This window comes from Carya illinoinensis, chromosome 3 (assembly GCF_018687715.1).
Source record: "Carya illinoinensis cultivar Pawnee chromosome 3, C.illinoinensisPawnee_v1, whole genome shotgun sequence".
Classification (NCBI taxonomy): Eukaryota; Viridiplantae; Streptophyta; class Magnoliopsida; order Fagales; family Juglandaceae; genus Carya; species Carya illinoinensis.
The window spans coordinates 4,422,008-4,436,852 of NC_056754.1; the positions used below are offsets into that span (position 1 = coordinate 4,422,008).

The 14,845-nt window shown below is 37.8% G+C and overlaps 4 protein-coding genes across 6 annotated transcripts; 2 read left to right on the forward strand and 2 right to left on the reverse strand.

Annotated features, from left to right (window-relative positions):
- Positions 1-129: 129 nt before the first annotated feature.
- Positions 130-2,416, forward strand: LOC122302660 (elongation factor Tu, chloroplastic-like). The gene has a single exon (XM_043114042.1). It carries the CDS (start codon positions 468-470, stop codon positions 1,932-1,934), a length of 1,467 nt encoding a protein of 488 aa, XP_042969976.1. The 5' UTR covers positions 130-467; the 3' UTR covers positions 1,935-2,416.
- Positions 2,417-3,160: 744 nt separating this feature from the next.
- On the reverse strand, positions 3,161-5,004 carry LOC122302661 (GDSL esterase/lipase At5g14450-like). Its single transcript, XM_043114043.1, has 5 exons — positions 4,700-5,004; positions 4,377-4,586; positions 4,130-4,302; positions 3,754-4,027; positions 3,161-3,647 (listed from the first exon to the last, which is right to left on the reverse strand). Exons 1-5 carry the CDS (start codon positions 4,941-4,943, stop codon positions 3,400-3,402), a joined length of 1,149 nt encoding a protein of 382 aa, XP_042969977.1. The 5' UTR covers positions 4,944-5,004; the 3' UTR covers positions 3,161-3,399.
- Positions 5,005-7,565: 2,561 nt separating this feature from the next.
- Positions 7,566-9,675, reverse strand: LOC122303382 (GDSL esterase/lipase At5g14450-like). Of its 2 annotated transcripts, none has more exons than XM_043115152.1 (5): positions 9,272-9,675; positions 8,945-9,154; positions 8,666-8,862; positions 8,281-8,554; positions 7,566-8,009 (listed from the first exon to the last, which is right to left on the reverse strand). In XM_043115152.1, the coding sequence occupies exons 1-5, from the start codon at positions 9,516-9,518 to the stop codon at positions 7,753-7,755; spliced, it is 1,185 nt and encodes a 394-aa protein (XP_042971086.1). In that variant the 5' UTR covers positions 9,519-9,675; the 3' UTR covers positions 7,566-7,752. The 2 variants fall into 2 exon arrangements, with proteins under 2 accessions (XP_042971086.1, XP_042971087.1); XM_043115153.1 differs by having other exon boundaries at positions 8,690-8,862; positions 9,272-9,654.
- Positions 9,676-12,096: 2,421 nt separating this feature from the next.
- LOC122302664 (serrate RNA effector molecule homolog) lies at positions 12,097-14,474 on the forward strand. Of its 2 annotated transcripts, none has more exons than XM_043114048.1 (5): positions 12,097-12,411; positions 12,869-12,966; positions 13,160-13,501; positions 14,025-14,106; positions 14,234-14,474. In XM_043114048.1, the coding sequence occupies exons 1-5, from the start codon at positions 12,194-12,196 to the stop codon at positions 14,307-14,309; spliced, it is 816 nt and encodes a 271-aa protein (XP_042969982.1). In that variant the 5' UTR covers positions 12,097-12,193; the 3' UTR covers positions 14,310-14,474. The 2 variants fall into 2 exon arrangements, with proteins under 2 accessions (XP_042969982.1, XP_042969981.1); XM_043114047.1 differs by having other exon boundaries at positions 12,099-12,429.
- The last annotated feature ends 371 nt before the right edge of the window (positions 14,475-14,845 follow it).

Sequence of the window (14,845 nt, forward strand, 5' to 3'; positions counted from 1 at the left end):
AGATGCAAAATGGTATCGGATCAATGAAGAAGATGACTCTTTTTCACAGGAAAATACAATTTGGCAGAAAATAGATAGTGACGGGCAAAAGAAAGAAGAGAGAAAGAAAGCATACAAAACAGAACTGCTTCTAAAGCCACATTTTTGTCGTCATCAAAAGAAACCAAAAAAAGGACAGAGATGGGTGGAGATTGGATGCATCCCAATTTCCACATCTCCGGTGCTTAGAGCAGACTTCATTGCCTCCCAATTTCCAGCAGCATTTGCAGACCGTTTGATTGAACCTTAATCACGATTATCAGTTTTTTTCTTTTTATTTACACGTATAATAATAATCATTAGTTTTCTGCCCCCAAAAACCCTTCCCAAGGTTATAGTCGTCCTCTTCATTTCTTCTTGTCGCCTCCGCCATTCTCATTCCCACCCACACTCTCTCTCATCATACTCCCCCAATTCGATCTCAATCCATGGCGGCCATGGCCTCCTCTATTTCACCCAAATCCTCAAAACTCCTTCTCCCGCCACCACCAACACCTCCACCTGTCTCTCTCCCAATCCACCTCTCTCTTACCTCTAACCCAAAACCCAGAACCCTAACCTCGAAACTCTCCTCCTCTTTCACTGACCCCTCCATCACCTTCTTTCATTCCCTTGCCCGACCCTCCAAATCCCACTGCAAAAGATCGTCTTTGGTCACGATCAAAGCCGCAAAGGGGAAGTACGAGCGCAAGAAGCCCCACGTGAACATCGGGACCATCGGTCACGTAGACCACGGCAAGACCACCCTCACTGCTGCCCTCACCATGGCCCTGGCCTCCATGGGCAACAGCGCGCCCAAGAAGTACGACGAGATCGACGCTGCCCCAGAGGAACGCGCCCGCGGCATCACCATCAACACCGCCACAGTCGAATACGAAACTGCCAATCGACACTACGCCCACGTCGACTGCCCTGGCCACGCCGACTACGTCAAGAACATGATCACCGGCGCCGCCCAGATGGATGGCGCGATCCTAGTTGTCTCCGGCGCCGACGGCCCGATGCCGCAGACTAAGGAGCACGTCCTGCTCGCGAAGCAGGTGGGCGTGCCGAATATGGTGGTGTTCCTGAACAAGCAGGATCAAGTCGACGACGAGGAACTCTTGCAGCTTGTGGAGTTGGAGGTGAGAGAGCTCCTGAGCTCCTACGAGTTCCCGGGCGATGATGTACCCATCGTCTCGGGCTCGGCTCTGCTGGCATTGGAGGCTCTAATGGCGAACCCGAAGATTACCCGAGGCGAGAACCAATGGGTGGACAAGATATACGAACTCATGGACGCCGTGGACGATTACATTCCCATTCCGCAGAGGCAGACCGACTTGCCGTTCTTGTCAGCAGTGGAGGACGTGTTCTCGATCACGGGGCGAGGTACGGTGGCCACGGGTCGGATCGAGAGGGGCACGGTGAAGGTTGGGGAGACAGTGGAAATTGTTGGGCTTAGAGAGACTCGGACCACGACGGTGACGGGGGTCGAGATGTTCCAGAAAACTCTAGACGTGGCGCTTGCGGGGGACAATGTTGGGCTCTTGCTTAGGGGGATTCAGAAGACCGATATCCAGAGAGGGATGGTGATTGCGAAGCCCGGGACGATCACGCCGCACACGAAGTTCCGGGCTCTAGTTTATGTGTTGAAGAAGGAGGAGGGTGGGAGGCACTCGCCGTTTTTCGCGGGGTACCGGCCTCAGTTTTACATGAGGACTACGGATGTGACTGGGAAGGTGACTGAGATCATGAACGATAAGGATGAGAAGTCAAAGATGGTTATGCCGGGAGACCGTATTAAGATGGTGGTGGAGCTTATAATGCCAGTGGCTTGTGAGCAAGGGATGAGGTTTGCGATTAGAGAAGGTGGCAAGACTGTCGGGGCTGGTGTCATCCAGTCCATTATAGAATGAGCGAGTTGAATTCAACCTTTTTTTCTTCATATTTCATGTGTCATAAATCTTGGTGCGCCGTTGTGCAAAATAAGCCTTTAACGTGAAGCCTTTTTTAAGAAATTTTGCAGAAGTTATGGATTAGAGACCCTGCTGCATGAGTTTGCAGCCGTTACACGATAAAGGCGTTGGGGATTTGAAGTAGTTTAGTTTATCAAATGCAAATGAGACTACAGAACTGTCTAGCTAGTGGAGGATCTCTTTCATGTTATCAACTTGTAATTTTTGATCTTTGGCATAAATCGAGCCTTCACTTCTTTAGCTGTTCTGCGTATTGCCCCGCATAAGTTTACCCAATCAAGAATCAGGTTTCCCGGGTGGATTTTTTGTTACATTTATGTATTTGTTGGTATGTAGTTCTATTTTGGTTTTAATTTATGTGTATGTAATGTACTTCCCTTTGGGACTGGCCAAGATATGTATAAGTTTGAGATTAGGCAACACCTCAATGGAGCATGTATTCTGCATCTCGGATGCATCTGAAAGTTAACAGAACCTACGAGTTGTGACCTGCGAAGGGGTAGTGCTAGTTGCCATCATAGAGTTAAAATGACAATTAGAACATCAGTTTTGGTGCAAGTCAGCGTCCCATGCCTATGAGGTAGTGCTTGCCTGCTTGGGGAACAGGTGCTGTGGCAGGGAGCTATGACATAAAATTACTAGGGAACGACCGTGATAGAGCAATTGGCTCGTTATAAATTAAGCCATATTAAAGGCCATTACGAGTAGAATAGTTTGCAACATTCAAGTTGTGAATAAGATGATGGCCGGTGAAGGGTTTCCATAGTTTGGCAACCTTAATGCAGTCCATATTTGTGGTTGGATCGACTAACCTTCTCTTGAGATTTGATGAAAAATGAGTCGGTGCCAGGAATTTTTGTCGAAGGTTTACATTTGCAGTACTGCATGCGCTACCTCTGGTTAATGGCATCTTAAAAATCTCCCGATTATTGTCATCATTGTGCACTTCAGAAAACCCCAGCAGGCTTCCCATGATATTGAGGCACAATGCACATGGTAATGACTACAACTTCTAGTCTTTCCAGTTCCAATAAACACGATGCCACTTGACAGCTCAACACTGTCATAATGAATGAAAATAATGCAGGTTTCATACTAATTTCGGCTTTTAGTTTATCCCAAGCACGAGAATGGTAAAAAAGAAAGTTGCACAGCAGACATCATAATAACTAAATTAGTTGTGACCATATGCATATATTAGCGATCACTTTTTGTTTCTTTCACTTTTCTGCTCAGCAACTGAGGCAAACATCACGTTTTAAGAACTCATTTATCCATGAGCTTAAGATTCTGGCTTTTATCTCCTGGATTGAATTTCTAAAAACTCGAATGTTATTTTTGTGATACTCCTACAGTACTCGTTCCAGATGCTTTTAAGCTTTATACCTTTTTATTGTGATCACTCTTAACGCCTTTGACATGCTTGGGTGATTGGAACTGGTGGATCTGAGAGGGAACCATTGAGGATATGATTTGCGAACCATTGACTAGCTGCCTGGGAGTAGTGTACACCATCCCAGCTAATATACTGTGAAGGATTTCCACAAGAAGCACCATATACTTCACTTCCATCTATAGTTGCTCTAGATCCACACCAGACGTGGCTGTAATTTACGTGATATCCACAGCAGACCTTTAGGGGATCGGCAAATCCTGTACAAGAAGTAGAAAAAATTGCGAGCTCAAAACAATGTCATGATAAACCTTGAGAATTGAGAGGAATACAGACATGTGCAATGATTATGATGGTGAAAAATACCTTGATTCTTTGCATTGCTGATTAGTCCATACTTTGCAGCATAGACATCGACATATGTTATTGCTGCTTGTGGCAGCTCTGCCCTTAGTTTGATCACTCTGTCCTTGAGGTGCCTGTTGAACTCTACAGCCATGTCATTTTGAGCCTTCACACAGCCATACTGGTCAAGAAAACCGGCCGGTGGATTTTGTATGTAAAACAGGTTCACTGGCAAGCATCCAATTGGTCCTGTGTTGTGTATCCAAAATGCCCTCCCCCCTTGTTGATATATGCGCTGAACACAAGTCAAATTACAACCACTATATGTTAAAAGAACGTATTTTAACTAAGCTCTCGATCTTCTTGTTTTAGACATCCTTGTAATATTGCAACTCACCTGGACTGCTGTAGCTAACTGGTTGACAATGTCTGGCATTGCTGCACGAAGTTGGTCGAAGCTCATCTTTCGAAAACCGACGGAGAGATCGTTCTGACCGATATCGAATGTGTAAAGAGCCTTGGCGTAGTCCTGGGGTCTGGGAAGGTTGCTTCTTTCCAGGGGAGTCTTGGCTGGAAATCACAAACAAATAACGATAGTACCAAGAAAGATCGAAGTTGAGAGGCAGTTAGTTAATGGGAATTACCTTGATTGTACAGATCATTGGTGCGTGTTTTGAACTGACTAAATTGAATGATCTGAATGTCGAGAGAGAAGGGACTGATGCCATATTCAAATATGGTTTCGTTTTGCCTTCTAATGGTCGATCCTCCGGTGGCAAAATTTGCTCCGTGTCGGTAATTTGTTGCTAGTGAATTCAAGTATGCACTCAAGTAAGGCAAGCTTAGGTGCTCGGCTGCATACATACATACATATATATATAGATGTTAAGAAAACTCAATTAGTATGCTCAATCGAAATAGAAAAGTGTTCTGAATCTATGCTTTGAGTAAGTGGAAACGTTTGTACCAATGAAATCTATGAGGAGGCGGCCATCTGAGTCCCTTCCATAGGGTTTATGAAAGAATCCCTCGCCATATGGTGCAGGAATGGGTTCGAATGCTGCTGATATGCCGCCAGTGTCTGAATTTGAGTCGCCAAAGTTGTAGATTGCTGGAAACTCGCAAGGTTGTTGGCCTTTCAGACCCTCACCTCCCACACCCAGAAAACAAAAAACCAATAACAGACTCTCCAATTGTCTCCGAAACTCCATTCTGAGTTCAGCTCGACTGTAGCTCAGGCTGGACCTCTCTCATTTATGAGGACCAGTGAGGCAGTGACCTAGGTTTTAAGGACACTTGTTGTCATCATTAACCTACTAACCTTAACAGGACAAAAAAGGAAAATGCTAAAGTCTCCACTCCCGCTGGAGCTACTGCTGCCCAAAAAAAAAATATTTTTTTAATTTTTAATTTTTAATTATATAGTAAAAAAAATTTAAAAGTGTTTAATAAATAAATATAAAAAAATAAAAATATAATTTTATACTAATAATAACTCACAATGATAACTGGAAGCGGTGGCTGAAGCACCATCCGACAAAAAAATGAGACAGATATTCTTGATAATCATGTGCTCTCAGATTTACCATTAACTTTTATTAACTTAGCAGTTAAATTTTCTGGCCATAACTTTGCACCTTTTCACCTGTTGAAAAGCTGTTATCCACCACCACTTCCTCGTCTTCCTTATCTTTCTCTTCTTTTCTACACTATCATATTACTAAACAATAATATTATAATAAAAAATTTCCAATGTCATGTCTCAGACTATATTGATAAAGAAAAATTTTATGTGTAATCATTTTATGAATTTTTTTATACATTTCAGTGATATGATTGATTGTGTATTAAAAAAAAATTAATCCAATTAATCATATCAATGAAATGCATAAAAAATATACAAAAATAACTGTATATAATATTACTCATTCATAAAAATATATATATATACATATATATTTACAGTGATAGACTATATTGTTTTATATTACTCTACAGTTTATACAATCATGTTAATTTAAGCTCAAAGCAAAACTTTTGCAAAGAAGTAAGTCCTATTAAAAATAATAGATTTTTTTTAACACTTTTTGTGGTACAGTTTATTAGATTTGTAAGAGTCTGATTTATTCTTTGTGACTTCTGGATTTGATGACTTGATCGGACGATGAATAGTCACCATTTGTTGGTAGAATTTCAATGGGACTTGGGTTGAAAATTATGGAAAAATATAGTTTCAAGTATAATTATATATTAATCTACACATTAATTTAATGTGATTAGTTAAAAAGTAAATTTTATTAAAAATAATATTAATTTAAATTTTAAATATAAATAAATCAGTACTGATACGCAAATTAGTACGCGACTTTACTTATATGTAATAAAACTCGAGAAATATCATACATAAGCTCGTGTGAGAGAATTTTAGGCAGAGTTCGTTGACACTCACTAAACGCGTCGCTTTAGCAAATGATGTGATAATTAAATAATCAGAACTTCTGTTGTATAATCTTATATATATGTTTATTATGAACAATATGGTTAATTCTAAGCATTCTAATTTTGCTTTGCAATGTACTTTTAACATTTCTCAAGAGAATAAAATCATTTGTAGATCTATATATGTAGGCACTTTATCGAACTACTTAAATTTTTGTGTCGTGTGATTGAGTTTTTGTTTTGTTTTACTTTTCAGCCATCATTTTTAATAAAAGTATTCACTTTTAATAAAAAGATTATATAAAGATTATCTATTTAAGATTTATACAACTCATTCCTCTACTTTTCAAATAAATTGAGATGGATTTAATAACCAAATACAACCTAAGAAAATGTGCGACTCTATGCACAAGACAGAGCTTACATAGAAAGAATATATATAATAATTTCAAATACTCGATATAGATATTAAGGAAACGAGCAGAGTAAGAATAACATTATTTTATTTGACCACTAGTTATTTTTTAATTTTTTTAATATATTTAAATATTTTTAAAAAATAAAAATATATATATATCAATACACTTAAAATTATTTATTTAATTATTAAATAAAAAAATTTATAAAGCGGTTAAATTTATAGAAAAATAATGTTTTATGATGGTAACTTTTTTCTTAAGTAAATATAAAAAATTCCCATCATAAAACATCTCGATTGACTATTTTATTCAAGCTACAGCAGAGGCCTTAAAACTTTACCGACCCAATATATAATTTATATGCCATCAGTATGTCGTGGATTCTCATTAACGATACGTTGTGGGATCCTTGGATTAGGGCGAAAGGGTGACAGAGATTTGTGGATAAACAGTACAACACGCGTAATTAAAGAACGGGGATTGAGACAGGTTCATTGTGATCTTGTGGCTGTGAAGAAGTTCCTTCGTAGAGAAGTCGGTGACGGATCTGAATGTCTTTGTGTTCGATGCATCATTAAAGTGGGCAATGGTTGTCGGTATGTGCAGTAGAGCGGACAAGAAAATGATGAAAAAAGATCTTGTTTTGAGCAGTCGGTGGGGCGAGAGACAGAGAGAGAGATGGTCATAAAAGTCGTTTGCATTTTGGGTTGTAGCCTAAGCCCAGAACAAACAGCATCGACTTGAAACAATTTTACTCGATTACTTGTCGTCGAGTCTTGTTAAGCTCCAGATGTAAGGGTGGTTCTCATTAGCCAATAGCCAGCCCAATCAAAGATACGTAGCCCTCAGGTCCACAAGTTTCAAGGACTTATGGGATTAGGATCTGATCTTAAATTGTCTTAACTTGCAAATGGTTCATGTTTTTTCGGGTTGGTTGGCAGTAAAACCTAGGAAAGCTTTTAAAGAGGTCATTAATTTGGCAATCAATCAATGAAACTCAAGCTTTTCGAATACAGGCTACTCTGTCGACGATTCTCACTCCATATATGAACTCAATATCTTTCTTGGCCATTTTTGACATTTTGTCAATATGAACTGATGTTAACCGCACTGTTTCTCACATAAATCAATGCAAAAATTGGGAAAGAAATGCAAATCTTGATCACAAAGATCGGCCCTTCTGACATGCATTTGTGATTGACAATGGTGGGTCCGAGAATGAACCGTCGATTATATGATTTGCAACCCAATAATTTGCGGCCTCGGTGTAGTGAATACCATCCCAGCTAATATACCTGGAAGGATCTTCACAAGAACCAGCATACACTTCACTGCCATTTATCTGTGCCTTGTTCCCACACCACACATGGCTGCCGTCCTCGTGATAACCACAGCAAATGTTTCTTGCGTCAAGAAATCCTGCAAAAACACCATCCGTTATGTGCTTTATATTGTTTATAGATATTTGGTGGCACTTCATTTCATGTGAAGAGTGGTAGATATCATATTGGTTAGGCATAGGTAAATATATATGTCTAATGAAATTCATGGATCTAACTCATCTCATAAAATCAATTCAACAAGAGATGATTATTCAATACTTATAAACATGCTCAAGACCTTGTCTACAGGTGGGATTTATTCCTCCACAATGCAACAGCAAAAAGAATGTTTTGAGTTTCAGTATTACCTTCCTTCGTTGCACTTCTGATTAGTTTATACTTCGCTGCAAAGACATCCACATATGTTAAGGTAGCATCAGGTAGCTGTTCCCTTAGGCTGATGATACTCTTTTTAAGCTGCCTGTTGAACTGTTTAGCCATGTTATTTTGAGCTATGACGCACCCATGTTGGTCAAGAATGCCAGGAAGTGGGCGGTGGTAGTAGTGTAGGGTCACTGGCAAGCAGCCAAAGGGGCCTGTATTATGTATCCAAAATGCTCTTGCCCCTTCTTGGTACAGATGCTGAAAAAGATATGTTGATTTCGAGTCATCACACCCGATAAAACATTGATTAATTTAGACTCAAGAATCCAATATCTTGTTATTAATTCCAATTGACACGAGAGTACTTACAACCCTTTTTCCTGTACAACTTACTTGGACTGCTGCAGCAAACTGGCCGATGATGTCAGGGATTACTGCTTTAAATTGCTCATTGCTCATTGTTCGAAAACCAGCAGCAATATCATTTTGCCCAATGTCAAATGTATAAAGAGCCTTTGAGAAGTCCTCAGGTCTTGGGAGATTTATTCTCTGGGACTCTTTCTTGGCTGCAAAACATAAGTACAATAAAAAAGGAGTAGAAAATGGGAGAGAATTAATCTCTTTTTCAGGAGATATATTTAATTGTACCTTGATTGTAGAGATTGCTGGTGCGTGCCCTGAACTGGCTAAATTGCACAATCTGAACATCAAGAGAGAATGGACTTACGCCAGTCACAAAGAACGATTCGTTAAGCCGCCTGATGGTTGAGCCCCCTGTGGCAAAATTTGCACCGTGCCTGAAACTTGTTCCAACTGAATCTAGATATGCACTCAAGTATGGCAATCCAAGGCCTTTGGCTGCATAAAAATACACACAAAAAAAACCCCCCTCTTATAACCTTTTCCATGAACTTGATAAACAGCCATTCAAAATATATGCTTTCCAGACAGAGGACAATTTGATATGTATATTACCAATAAAATCTATGATGAGCCGTCCATCGGAACCTCTTCCGGCCGGCTGATGGAAAAAAGTCTCGCCGGATGGCGGCCCTGCTGGGTAAAATGCTGCAAATATCCCACCAGTATCTGAATTTGAGTCACCAAAATTGTAGATAGCAGGAAAATCACAAGGTAATGCACCTCTCACTCCCTCACCTAACACACTCAAAACCCATGAAACTAAAATCCAAACACCAAAAAGCACTCTTACAACTTCCATTCTCGAAGCCCCAAAAGGTCCAAAAACTGTGACTCATATGCTATATAATTAAAACTTTCCTTATATAGGCACGCGCATGCTTGGCCAGCCACAGCTATCTTTATAAAGTATGTATTCACGAGAACTGTGTGCTTTCCAAGCAAGTGGAACCATATAAAAATATGTATTCATGAGAATCTGGCGTCTTTAATCTCCCACTATATATATCTTCCTTAATTAATTGGTTAATTTTTTTCATATCTTCTTACTGCTTGCGTTTGTTTTTCTACTTTCCTAGCTCTTACTTCGATATTCCTCATTCTCTACACTGTGTCTGCAGTACGTTGCCTAGTCCAGCCTTGGAGTTTAGAACATGTCCAGCTAATATCTCAACCATATATATGCTGCATCCCCTTAATGTTATCCGACTCTCCCAAATCAGTGAAGCAAGTTGTCTTGTCTTGCAGATCATGACATCCTTTGATGTCACTGTTGTATCTAATTTTATCGACGTTAGCTATGTCCTTAATTTTGGCATTTCTTGTCTTGCAGATGACATGACATCCTTTGATGTCACTGTTTACTAATTTTGTGATTTTCACTCTATTTTTTCGAGGCCCAGTGCATGATCGATCTAAGAAAAATGGAAATATGTTTAGTGTCCTAGCTAGCTGCTGGGAGGGATCATTTGTGGGGATCTTGCCGAAAACTACAAGAAAAATAATCGAAGTCATGTCTTCTTTAGCAGTACCGTTAATATTACGCATTGGATGTCGCAAAAGATACATTCAACATGAGAGTCACGAGTTTTTTTTTGTTGTCAGAAAATCAATGCAAGATCACGTACTGGGGCACAATGTAAATGCACTGCGCATTGCATTGTGGAACAGTCCAAGGTATCATTGTTCAAGCATTCACACAATGGACCATATAGTCCAAGCTAACATTCACCTAGAATGAACATAAAGACACGAGATAAAACAAATTGCATTATCAGGTTTTATCCTATTAACGTACATTCTTTTACCCAAAGTGCAGTCATATCACATGATGTCCAGTCCAAACATCATGAATCTTCTCGATCCCCTCACGCCAATATACTGTAGTCATGAGGCCGAGAATGAGCAGTTAAGTCCTTTGTAGGATTGTGGTAATAAAACCAATTGATTTTCGTTTTTTTGTTTTTCTCTGAGCATGTTGAGAGAATAAGTGCTGGTTTGGTTGTTATACTGAGCTGACATTTAGTTTAATTTTTAATTAAATTTAACATTTAAATACTTAATTTTTAAATTATTAAATTTATCTCAATTCAAAATTTATTTACACATGAGACTTACGATTTTTTTCAACTCATCATCTTTTTATACGCGAGACTTACAATTTTTTTTAACTTCCTATTAATATATCTAAACTCATCTTAACATCTAAATACATCTAAACTCATATTAGATTTGCTCAACATAACTCACTCAACTAATTTAACTTACTATTATTTATAAATAATTCAATTTAACTCAGATCAATTCAATATCTAAACGCAACTTAAATAGCTAATATATATATAGATATAGTGACAAAATAGGTGCAAATTAATAGGTTTAATTAAGGGCCTAAGCTATAAGTGCTTGGTTTCGTGACATGTTACAGTTTCAACAAGATCTTTATAGGTAGCACTTAAAAGAATTGATTCCAAATCTTCTTTACCCACATGCATGCAGTCAAAGATATCGACCTGCATTTCAACAAGTTATTTTGTCCGGAGGCGACAAGGCATTAAAGTCAAACGAGCGTTAAAAGTTGCTACACATGCACGCGTCGATCATTTATTTTTAAAAATAAATACTTGTGATAAAATACTCATGACCTACTCCATGATTTGTACTTTCATCATGTCTTAACTTTTTCTTTTTACTCATGCTTAGTGCTTTGTTTTAGGTTTATAATTAAGAATTATTATAATTGAAGATTTTTACACTATATACTATTTATGCAATATAATATTTTTTTTAATGGACATATATTGTAATTTGATTTAAAAAATAAATTTTAAAATTTAAATTTTACGATTTTTCTAGATCTTAGTTTATTTATTTATTTTTTAATTAGACCTTGAATCATAACTAGATGTTCTAGGAAATTATTTTATTTTCCTTTATTAGAATTATTAATTGAAGTTAATCAAAGAAATGTTTGACTATAATTGAAGGAAAAAATATATTTTATAAACTTACATAATTTAATATTATAATTCATGTTGTAAAATAATTATTATTATAAAATAAATACAACTTATATTGTCAAAACCTTCTCAATTCGTATATTTTTTTTATGGAAAATGTTAGATCTCCCGCTGGGAGCTACCGCTCCCAGTTTTTTTTTTTTTTTTTTTTTCTTAGTGATTAAGTAAAAATTGTTTAATATTATTATAAATTTTTTATATTTTTTAAATATTTAAAAATATTAAAAAAATGATATAAAAAAAAAAACAAAAAAAAAGAAAAAACTTTTGGCCTAGCTGGAGCTCCCAGCGGGAGCCCCAGCGGTGGCCCTAACACTGCCCTTTTTTTATAATTGTTTAAGGGTAATAGCATGTTATTTTATAATTGGTGATACGATGACGTTTTAAAGACGGGACAAACAAAAGTGTTCTCTCTCCCACTCTCGCCCATACGCTAGGGTTTCCAGGTACTGTAGCAATGGCGAAGATCGAAGAGAAGTCGTCGAAGAAGGAAGGGACCAACTTGCTGGGCGCGCCTACCTTCACGGAGCTCGATAATGGACGGTTCAAGTGCGTGGAGACCGGCCACGAAGTGCTCGCCAAAGACAGGGAATCCTACTCTCATTCCAAACGCTGCCGTTCGGGTCTCATCGGCTTCGCTTTGTCCCAAAACAAGCCTCCTCTCAATATATTCAAGCAAGACCCTCTCTCCCGGTACCAGAAATTTCCTTATTTATGTGTCTCAAGTCGCATTTTGGCTTTTTAGTGCTCTATTTTGTGAAAAACGTATTTGGAAGCCATGTTCTTATATAGTTATGTTGTCTATTTGGTTTGGTGTTCCGGGAACCCTAGTAGTGAATTTTAACCTGATTGTGTTCAAAGTGTTGGTGTTTTTATCAGCACACTGAGGTCAAGAAGAAAAATGCTAATGCGTGAAATTCAGGTTTATGTTTGATGTGATTCGTGAAGGTGAATATCTTTTCACCTGGAGTAAGGCAGATGATTTTGGTTTTGTTGCTGTTGAGTGGGTGGTTGTGTTTGCTTTCGGCCCATATGCTTACAAACTCTCGGATTCAAGATGTTTCTTTGTTTTCCTCAGCGATTAAACGGTGGTTATATATGCTGATAGAATATCCATTCGATCCTTTTCCAGTTCGAAGTTGATATGTAAGCTGACAGGAGACACCATAAATAAGTCTGAGGAACATATATGGAAGCACATCAATGGCAAACGATTCCTCAACAAATTAGGTTTGTGTTTATTCTTCATTTCTTATACTTTTCTGTTAATAATCAGCCAATCTTGACAATCCATTAAATATCATAGTGAATCTTGACATCGCCTATGGGTTTCTGAGTTTTCTTAGAATTACATGCAGCAAGGGCGTCTAAGATGTTTGTGATTATTAAATTTCTAACAAATATAGTGGCTTTCTATAAGCAGAGGTAAAGGAAGCAGAAAAGCTATCCTCGGACGGACTAGTAGAAGAGCAGGGTGAGCAGAAGCCACAAAAAGCATCAAAGCCATCCGCAGATGGTTTGAAGAAGAAGAAGAAGAAGAAGAAGAAGAAAAAGAAGAAGAATGACAAAAATGAGGATAAAGCCAAACAAGTTGATGATATCATCTCCGGAGTGAGGAATTTGTCTGATGAGGAGGAGATTGATTCAGAAGAAGCAGATTTCTGGATGCCTCCTGCGGGAGAACGCTGGGATTTTGATGATGGTGGAGATCGATGGTGTTCTGGTTCAGAGTCGGGGCAGGAAAGTGACGAGGTTAATGCAATGGGTATGTTTTGCCTCAGTCAAACTCAAATCATGTTCCTTTGTCATTTATGAATCACTCATTTATTCTGTTAAAGATGGATCTTGTGCAAATAGCCTTATGGTGAATTGATCATTATTTCGAACTAAGTTATTGGTAAATTAGGACCAAGGAAAAAATAGTGATTTCTTCAACAAACTATTCCATGAAAGCCGCACTTTTTTCATTCCTCAATTTAAATTTTTTCATCCAGACATACTTTTATAAGTTGAAACCAAATGTTTGATCGGGAATTCTGAAAGTGAATTATTAGATTTAGTGACTCTGGAAAAGTCACAAGGATGAATGTTTAAGTTTGCTCGGTTTGATTATCTCCTCCTGGATAAATTTGTTGCATATGTACTTGTAAAATAAAATTGTTGCATGTGTTGTTTCACTGGTAGCAGAATCACAGGAGGACTTTTTTTTTAATTAATCCAATTTTCTTTTTCAACTGGTAGTCCATTGATTGTTAGAATATTGTTCTCTCCCTTGCTCCTCCCCACAGGTACTGAACTTGATGGTAAATTATTATCATCGGATGGTCCAGCTGAAGAAGGCAGCAAGGAGACAGAAGAGCTACCCAAGCAGTATGATTCTTCCTCATCCCGTATCTCAATCATTTAGTTTCGATAGACCGATAAAAAAATCATTTAGTTTCGATTGACATGCAATGGTCATCGCAGCTGAAAACTTGTCTGCTTTTATGCAATGCAGGACAAAAAGGACGTCCATTGAAATTGGACCTAGCAGTTTTGCTTCAAGGAAGAAGAGTAAGAAAAACACAAATTAATTTTAATTTGCTGGACAGAATTTATAGCGAGGAATTTGTTGTAAAATGAAGTTTTGAGGTTTCTCCTTTGCACTCAATTTACGATGTTCAGTAGGATGTATGGAGACAAATAGAGGCTATTTTTTGATGCTATGCTTTCAATCCAATTTTGGGTTTTTAATTCTATTTTTTGTCTTTTATAAGACCCATGTAGAGGTGGGGATTGATAATTAGGCCTTAGATAGGGTTGAATGAAAGAGATTAGGTTATATTTGAATAGTGAGGTGATCACAGATACTCTTATGAATAATAGTGAATAGTAATACAAAATAATAAAAAATAAATAAAAAATAATGATAAAATAATAAATAACAGTGAAATATTCTTCGAATACTTTACAATCCAAACTAGCCATATTTTAGTCATACATTACATGGAATCTAAATATTTTTTTTAGAATAGTTAGAGGCCATTTGGATTAAAAAATACTCTCAATTAATTTTATCTCATCATTACAACTAATCTATATATACAAAATATAATAAAAAATTCAACAT